The sequence below is a fragment of the Belonocnema kinseyi genome, chromosome 6 (assembly GCF_010883055.1).
Source record: "Belonocnema kinseyi isolate 2016_QV_RU_SX_M_011 chromosome 6, B_treatae_v1, whole genome shotgun sequence".
Lineage (NCBI taxonomy): Eukaryota > Metazoa > Arthropoda > Insecta > Hymenoptera > Cynipidae > Belonocnema > Belonocnema kinseyi.
This window is the reverse complement of record NC_046662.1, coordinates 145257776-145267495: the sequence shown is the minus strand read 5'-3', so window position 1 is coordinate 145267495 and position 9720 is coordinate 145257776. Positions and strand designations below refer to the sequence as shown.

At 37.8% G+C, this 9720-nt stretch overlaps 1 protein-coding gene across 4 annotated transcripts in view; it reads right to left on the bottom strand.

The window, feature by feature from the left end:
- Nucleotides 1-345: 345 nt before the first annotated feature.
- LOC117175653 (diphthine--ammonia ligase) overlaps nucleotides 346-9720 on the bottom strand; it is a 266248-nt gene continuing 256873 nt past the window's right edge. For all 4 annotated transcript variants that reach the window (XM_033365366.1, XM_033365368.1, XM_033365370.1 and 1 more), the window contains one exon: nucleotides 346-953. In XM_033365366.1, coding sequence (XP_033221257.1) covers nucleotides 649-953 — 305 coding nt within the window. In that variant the 3' untranslated portion in view covers nucleotides 346-648. The remainder of the gene's footprint in view (nucleotides 954-9720) is intronic.

Below are 9720 nucleotides of genomic sequence, written 5' to 3'. Positions count from 1 at the left end.
AAAAGCCATAAATTTCTGAAAAAGATTATTTGATCAAAAAGAGAATACAAGTGACGTCTTGGAAAATTTCAGGCCTCGTGTATTTCAATCCTCACTGGATTGAAGTAAAGTCTATCTTTTCTCCAATACATACTTCACTTACCTTTACCATATAAATTCCTTATTCCTCAGTAGTGTGACGTGGCTAGAACCAAACGAGTTTGCGCTTACCCCGAAAGATACTAGATATTTTTAATGAATACCTTACGTAAAATATTTGAAGCCTATGTTTTTATAATAATAATAATAATAATAGTTCATTTCATAGTATGATATAGTATCTTTTTAAAAATTAGCAAGAATTATTATTCGAATTTTTATTTATTTTGCGGTACCTTCTGGTTCTGATAAAAATAATTATACGATATAAAGTTAAAAAATGTTCACAAATTACAAAAAGTACAATTACGTATAGTTAAACAAAATACAACTATTTCAAAACTTTATGACATTTTCAAAATTATCTTGCAAATTACAAGCATAGTAGAAACAAAATAGTTGTCAATAAATATTTTGCCTCGTACTACACACCACCCCGCCACTATGTTCGTCCAGCATCATTAAGGAGATTTTTCAGGTATGCATACGGGGATGTATCATTAACACAGTTTATTCATGGCGGACCCCACACACTGATATGAACGTATTGAGATTACATAGGTTCATTGTAGGAATAATAGTAATTACTATATTTTCTTTTGAAAAGTAAGCGAGGGCATTCAGGATTAACTGGACCACTCGAGAATCGTCCGCCTTGTAGAAAACTCGCAAATGGCAGGCTGGATTTTTACTTTTTGAGCCTTTTCTTAAATTAAATAGAATATACTGAAAACTTTTTTTCAATTCTTCAGCAGTAAGATCAATAGAGGTCTCGCTTGTCTCCATCACGAAGTTTACAGTTGGATCTGATAAACCTATACAGATAAAATAAAGTTACTTTTAGTCGTATGCGTGCAGAAAAAATAATACTTATATATGTTTGTAAATATTTCTCTGACCTTTATGAACAACCAGAACTTTGAATAGGATTAAAATATAGACATAACTCTTTTTAAATATAGGTTATAATTTGAACTTCTATTGGATATATCGGTCAATAACTGACTAATTTGCATGCAACATTACAGAATTGTTGAAAAAAGGTTAAAAATAAATTCTGTACTTGAAACTAAAAACAAATCGTATATTGTTTCTAAAAAATGCTGTTGTGAAATTCAAGATAGCTCATATTCCCGCTGTTTTTACATCTCCTAAAACAATGTGTTTTGATGCGATAATTAAAAATGTAACCATAAAACTTTCTCACAATTAATATTCAAGCTAAAATCTATATTATGTTCCTACTTCTTTTACAGCAGTCCTTCTTTTCTTAATACCCTGTCTGCCTAACCGAAGAGTAAAAAACGGGGGCATGCATAAGGATAGTGTTTTTTAACAATTTTGTTTATGAGAAGTTGTAGGCTCCAGAAGCTACGACCACGGTTTCTTAAAGCAACCAATCTAAAAGCAAGAACAGGCAGTTTACGCAAGCGACTTCGTACAACAATGTTCCTAAGAGGCCAGTTTCTAGCCGCGGACAAAATGACGCGGCAGGCGACGCAGTTGGAGATGAAGGTTACAGCTCTGGATACTTTTTTACAGCTACCAACCTTTGTATAATTCAATGAGAAAAAGGGTTGATGGGCCAGATGAATTGATCCTAGAAGAACAGCCTTCGCATCTGGTTCGCGATGGACTCATCCTGACGTTAGGAAGCCGGCATTTTGTTGGGTTGGCTAAGAAATAAAGGTTTAATACCTCCAAGGCTGCCGATTATGAGAAATAACAGACATACTTTGTACACTTGGTACAGCCTACTCAGTTTAAAACGAAGAGCTTGATATTGCACTCGGTTTTTCTTCCTCCTTTCCTGTGATATTACCAACGCCTGGTGCCAAGAATTCAATCACATAAATTATATTGGTCTTCAGATCTTGGAGTACAATATCAGGCTCTTATAGCACTGATACGCTGAGTGGCAGAGAATGAAAAATTCTAGTAGATCTTGCATTGATCATTCTCCACAAAGGACTCGAATTCCCTCTGGACGTATGGAAATATAGGCATTAGTTCAACAGAATAGAAGTGTCAAAGATGGTAATATAACACTTTTAGAGCCGCATTGTGTCTTTCTATGTAACCCTAGCATGTATATTTTGAGCATCCACTGAAAATATGTCCAAATGTTTCTGCCTCTAGCTTGAACGCTCGGTAGTTTTTATCGCCCACAGGTATATTCATTATATGGTCGCGGTAAATTAAGGTGTCCATAACGCCGCCTTGACAGGCAAAAATAAATTCCTCAGTCTCCATTCTCAATTCAGCAGATTTGAGCAACATGTTAGACATACCTATCGATAGCTCTTCTCTACGTACAATGCTGTAGAATCTACCATGAAGGGGCTTTTTAGTATGTTACAGTTAAAATGTTAGTATGTAGCTACAACCGTTTTTCGATGCGCACACTCTAAACTCAGAAAACCACTACACCCTTTATTTGAAGGGAGGCATATACTAGTAGCCCGGGAGCCAGCGACCTTTCTTAGTGACCAAAACCACAAAAGCTGCAAATGTTTTGTTAGCTTTATTTGATATCACTAGAAAGTGAATGGACCTCCAGCTGGCGCACTTCCGGGGGTGTAGCTGTGGTAGCCTCCCAAACACGTAAAACAATAATTAAAAAAACTAATACCGGAAAAGCCGAAACTTTTTTAACATGTTGTTTATGTTATAAAGAAGTGAAGAAACGTAACCAGCCGAATTTAAAATGGGGGATTATGCCCCAGCTTTTCAAGTAATTGTTTCCAGCTTTCACTCAAATATTTTGGGAACGGTTGACCCGAAATCAAGAAATGAAAAAGATTTAGAATCTGTATAGTTTTGACAATCGTGTGAACTACAATCAGAATAAAAAAAAATGGCGGACTTTTGAATTTTTTCACCGCATTTTTGCAAGTTAAATTGTTCATAACTTTGTTAAATAACAATATTTGTTTATTGTCGTAGTTCACATGATAGAGACACACTTGAAAAATGAGCCGTCCAAATTTCAAGTCAATCGGTTCATTGGTTTCTAAATAAATTTGGCGAAGGTGTCAAAAAATGTAGTTTCGAGAAAATCGAGTTTAAAGTTTCCTATCGTGAAAGATATATCGAGCGCTGTAACTGCTTCGGCCTCTTTTATCATTGTCCTCGATCTTGTCGACCTTTAAAATTAATCCTACACTATTTCTCGAAGTATCTCCTACCAAAATATGAAGAATTTTTGTTTGTTGATTTTTTGAAAAATTATAACCAGAATCTCCCCTTAAACAAAAAAAAACATCCAACTTTGTATTTAGTGGGGCGAAAGTGCCCAGCTGATGCAGTGAAAGATGCTAATGCTTTGACTGCAACAGCTGGACACTTTTCGCTCTTTAAATTTAAAGCTGGATATGTTTTTCGTTTAACATATTCACTTAATTATTAGTTTACCAAATTTCAGCTTTGGCATTATCAGTTTACCCAGCGTATGTTTTTCACATCTTTGCGTGAAAAGCTGGGGCATAATCCTCAATTCTAAATTCGGTTGGATACGTTTTTTAATTCTTTATAACATAAAAAACATGTTAACAAAGTTTGCGGTATTAGTTTTTTTTTTTGATATAATTTTACGTGTGTGGGTCGCTAACTAAATGGTCGCTGACTCCCGGACTATACGTACAGAAGATTTAGGATGATGACTTTGATGGATTGTTATCATCTTGCGTATGATTCGGTGAAGTTGCTTCTGAGAATATGGCGATACCTTTTTCCAAGGGCTGTTTTGAACACACGCACATCTGAAGTTTCAGCTTGTTGTATTCCAAGATATGCATGTTTCTCCATTATCATTATGTTGAATGGTATTCCCACCTATTAGTTGAAGATTCTGAGCGTTGCGCGATGGTGTGTTTTCTAGTCTTCCTTTTTCTAGATGGACGCAGGCACACTTGTCCAGTCTAAATCTCACGTCAATTGTTTTAGTGTACCTGTTTACCGCCACGCGAATTTTAAAGCCCTCTTTTGAAACGGCAGAGTTTAAGCACGTCTATGTATAAAGGGTAGATGACCTTCAATTCTCTTCTGTTTAGCAGGCCACATGGGTATCCCGGGCGCCTGCTTTGAAGGACAATAAATACAGGCAAGAGAAAGGTGTTGAAAATTATCGGACTTAGAGAGTCTCCTTGGAAGAACCCCCTCTTATATGTACAAAGCTGGTAGTCACTTGTATTTTGTAAGATATTATGACAGAACTTGTCCACCTCAAGGGCATACGCTCTTTTTAATATCTCACTATTTTTGGATGTACTAGGCAGTCTGATAAGTACCTGAAAATTCTAAGAGATGGCATTAGTATTCACTAATGTGAACCATTTTCGTCGAGCCTGATCCTTCAAATGACGCCTATTAAAACGTCAGCCATTTATGTTTACGCATTTACAAGTTACAGCACTGAGAAGCGACTAACCTCCGAGTTTTTTTTTAATATGGAAAAATCTGAGTTTCGAGTTTTGATCAAACACTACTATCTGCGCAAGAAAACGATATCCGAGACCAAGGCGAAGCTGGATAAGTATTACCCAGACTCTGCACCGTCAATTGGAACGATTCATAAGTGGTTTACCGAGTTTCGTTGTGGCCGTACGAGCACAGTTGATGCTGAACGATCTGGGCGTCCAAAAGAGGTTACTACACCAGAAAATGTCGAAAAAATCCATGATATGATGTTGAATGATCCCAAAGTGAAATTGAGAGAGGTAATTAATGCTGTAGGCATATCATTGGAACGTGTGGGCAATATCGTGCATTCAGTTTTGGGCATGAAGAAGCTCTGCGCGCGATGGGTGCCGCGTTTGCTCACAGTGGACCAAAAACGAATTCGTGTGACAACATCCCAGCAGAATTTGGCATTATTTTCGCGTAAGCCGACCGAGTTTTTGCGCCGATTCATAACAATGGATGAAACCTGGATCCACTACTACACTCCTGAGTCAACGCAACAGGCAAAACAGTGGGTTCCACCGGGCCAAAGTGCTCCGAAGCGTTCAAAAACGCAATAATGGGTCGGAAAGGTTATGTCCTCCGTATTTTGGGATGCACATGGCATAATATTCGTGGACTATCTTGAAAAAGGTAAAACCATAACCGGAGCATACTATTCATCATTATTGGATCGATTGAAAATCGAAATCGCCGAAAAACGACCGCATTTGAAGAAGAAAAAACCGCTTTATCATCACGACAATGCGCCTGTTCATTCATGCTTAGTTGCACAAGCAAAATTGCATGAAATCGGCTTCGAATTGGTTCCTTAGCCACCGTATTCACCAGACCTGGCCCCCAGCGACTATTACTTGCTCCCTAGCCTGAAGAGATGGCTCACCGGTAAGCGCTTGTACTGAAATGAGGAGCTCATAACTGAAACTGAGGCGTATTTTGGAGACCTTCCGATCGAGTACTTTTCGGACGATATCAAAAAGTTATAAAATCGTTGGACTCGCTGTATTGACCTAAAAGGAGAGTATGTTGAAAAATAAAACCGACTTTGGCCAAAAAAAATGTCTCCGTGTTTCATTTTTCAGGGACTTATCAGACTGCCTAGTACCTTCAGGCACTCAAGGAGCTTGATAAATAACTTATGGTTCATGTTATAGAATACCTTTCAGCAGTCAATCTACGCCATCCTGTCTGAGGATGCGTTTAAGCAAGCTATGGGCTGGTATTTCTTTGGACCTGAAAAATCTCCGACCCTAGGGATCAGTACCGTGCGTCTTTTCACTAACTCCACCAAAAGTTGTTGGTTTTGTCTGGCTTTCTTCATTTCTTCAGTAGTAATTGGTGGACCCTATTTCTCTGGACGTTGCAACAATCTATATATACTTGTTCCCAGAATACATAAATCTCCTTGCCACCAGGCGGATTATCAAAGGCACATGACGCTTTATTGAACAGGCGGGAAGAATGAGTAGAAAAGGTTGAATTTTCTTGAATACACTTTATTCGCTGTTCATGGCACTGGTTAGCTTCTTGAAGAGCTTTTATTTTTTGCGTTCAGTGCCCCTTGGTGGTCTACAGTTTATACTTGTTCAGCGAGTTATTTCCTTTCCGTAAAGTTCGAGCAAGTGCCCTAACTCTTGTAGTAAACTTTTTGTTTAATCTCATGTAGCTAATCTCACACTGAACATTTGATGCATGCCGTCTCGACGTTTTAATTTTAAGCTGAATGCTGTGCAACAAACTCGCGAGTCTTACGAAGGCGTACTGAAGTATCATTACTTCTATTGTCGTTATGCAGGAAGACCGCGTTCTCGTAAACTACACAGTTCAGATTCCAGAAATCACCATCAGCTTCAGCTAGCTTGGCCATCCTTTCAAATACTTTTTTGGATATTTGATTTCCTACTTCTTATGTTGGCATTTTCGGCTATCAGCACAGGTGAGCTTGCTAAAACGGGCTTTATGTTTGATCATTGTCAGGTGTTGCCATCGGTTCGGTCATATTGCCACTCCCAAATGAACCATGGCATCCATCCGGCTGATGCCCATTGTGTGTGGCACTGGGCTAAACTGGTGACTTAACCGCATATAACTTAACTTAACAATAACTTAACCGCATAATTTTGCATCAAAGCTACAGAATAATTAAAGTGACTGATGAGATGAGGATGTTATAAGTTAATTTAATACGATGCTTGAAACCTTATGCGATGATATTGTAGGTATACAACTATGAGCATGATGTAGTTTAGAACTCGTCCCTTATCGATGCAATACTTCAAAGGCGGCCACTCCACAGGTTTTTAGTCGCTTTCTTCCTGATGGTCCAGAAAGTTTCTTGCAATGCGGCAGATGTTTAATAAAACCACTTTTTGAGCAGCTGCCAATACCCTCCTGTCTCCTAAACGTTCAAGATGTTCAGTGCATCTTGCATCCCCATTGCCTGTAGCCGAAATCACAATAGGATAAATAGATACATAATTCACATTCCTCCATATGGTCTTTTTATTCCTCCATTATGGATCTTGGTTGTATACGTTGACTGCGAATTTCGGATAAGGGCATGTGATACTTAGAAAATTGTCGTTTTTACCAGTTTTAGGTTCCCCCGGCTTTTTTTTAGAATAATATAAATTTTGTCTTAAAAATTTGGGAAATGATAGCGAACATGCTAACGGACGTCCTTACACACTTTTTTTATAGGTTAATTCAAAAAAGTTTTAGTTTAGCAAAATGTGATTAATTTGCATAGCGCTTAGGAAATAGTATCGATTTTTTCAGTGTTAGATTCCCCCGGCTTTTTCCTAGAATAAGAAATATTTTTCCTTCAAAATCTGGGAAATGATAGCAAACATGCTAACGGACGTCCCCACACACTTTTTTGTGTTTTTTTAACAAAAAATTTTTTATATTGCTGACAATGTGCGTGTTTATTTCGTGGTTATGTGTTTTACAATTCACCCGAGCGTTATTTCAAAACTACACAATATTTGTGGCCAAAAACTTTAGACTTACAAATAAATATAGTGGCTGATCTCTCGGAACTAACCTCTTTTTCAGTTAATCAAAAAAGGTTATTTCATAAATAATTTCCAGATTATCGGAAAAGCAGAGATGAAAAACGACGTAACCTCAAAATAATGCATATGCATAAAATTTTTATTTAGCACTATAATTTTTTTGTTATTATCCCTCAAAAAAGAGTCCGGGGTAACTGTAAGTATCACATGCCTTTAAGTAGACAAGCAATGTCGATGATGTAGACTATTCCACCTTTTTTTTTCATATCACGACGTCAGGTCGATTGGCTCGGATGAAATGATGTGTTTTATCCTATAGAAAGGCATCCATTCTTTTAAAAGTCCTACTTTTAGGGTAAATTATTGATATAATGCGCACTATATCAATATGTCTGTGCATATACTCTTTCTTTTGAGGTGCTCGCCGTGCATAGCTTTCTGTCTCCATTGTATTTCTAATTTCTCTATAGCTTCTGTCTTTATATTTAAGGCCTCATCTGAGGACAAATTCTAGGGCGTGTAGTCAAGATCCGCTTTGCAGATGGTGCTGTAAAGCGCAACATCTCGTTTGCTATTAAAATAATCTCGCAACTGTTTAACTTGTGAGGATAGGAATGGCATAGGTATTGATAGAACTGATTTTTTTGCGGGGTTGAGATAGCTCTTTATAATCAATCTGAGTCTTGTAGTGAATACAGCCTTTAGTCTTTTCTTAACTATCGTATGCAGAGTATTCTTAGATTCAAGAATACTCAAATATTTATATGACTCTCCCGCAGTCATTGCCTCGATGTCATTTTCGAACTCATTCTATAACTCTGCGCTCCCTAATTCCCCTGTGGTTAAATGCACTTTTATGCATTTATCTAGTATGAATTGCATGTGGATATCATTGGAAAACTGCTTTGTGACATCGATCACTTGCTGCAGTTTCTGGTATGAACTATCGTACAGCTTCAGGTCACCCACGCACAGAAGATGGGTCACTGGATGAACATCCTCATTATCATGTATTCTGAACCCATGAAACATGCTGTTTAGTGTTTTGCTCAATGGGTTCAACGCTACACAGAAACATAGTACACTGCAGGACTCTCCTTGAAATATACCTGTCGTAATAGGTATTGATCTAGTTATCCTTGATTGCCTATGATCAAAATACTTGATTCTTGTACCCCAGAGCCTCATCCCACGACTTAGAAAGTCAATAATGCGTGGGCAGATTTTGTAAAGTTTTAAGATTTCAAGCAAATAGTCATACGGCACGGAACGAAACGCTTGCTTGTAAAAATGTACGCCATGTGTAAGTTCCTTTGATGCTTACGAGCTTGAGTCATGGCTACAGTGTCTATAGTGACTAGATCTTTACAGCCTCACGAGTTTTTACAACATACTTTTTGTTCTTCTGTAAGAATGGCATTCTCTTCGCAATGAAAATATACCTTATCTGCAATGATAGCTGCAAGACATTTATAAATTGTTGAAAGACAGGTTATCGGTTGAAATTCATATGGATATTTAGCGTCTCATTTTTTAGGTAATATATACGTAGTACCCTGGAGCATAAAGCCTAGCATCAGATCTGGGTGTTAAATGGTCTTCTGAAAATACCTTGCTAACGAATTATGCTCTCTCGTCAGGTGTTTGTACCAGAAGTTATGCACCATATTCGGACTTGGAGCTTTCCAGTTACTTGCCCTTTTTAAGACTGCTGGAACATTTCAAGCTGTGATATTTATCAGCTGCATTTCAGGGCTATTGCTTGCCCTTGTTTTTCTCCAGTTTGAACCACGCAGCGTCCAAATTTCATTTGGTCATTTTTCTCCAAATACCTGCCCAGTACTCAGTCAGGTCTTCCAATTTAGGGACTCCAGTGTCTTGCTGGTTATTTTGCTTTACACTCAGTTCAAGATAGAACCTTCTGTTAACTGTCTGAAAGGTTCGATTTTTTGCCTTCGTGCATTACTTTTGTTGTACCAGCGCAGTCTGGTAGTAAGAATATCAATTATCTGCCGTTGGGAGTCTATAATCGCTCATGGTTTATCAGCTTTCTGGTTCTATTTTCTTTTTAGATTGAGTTAATCGACCTAATTTTCACCTTACT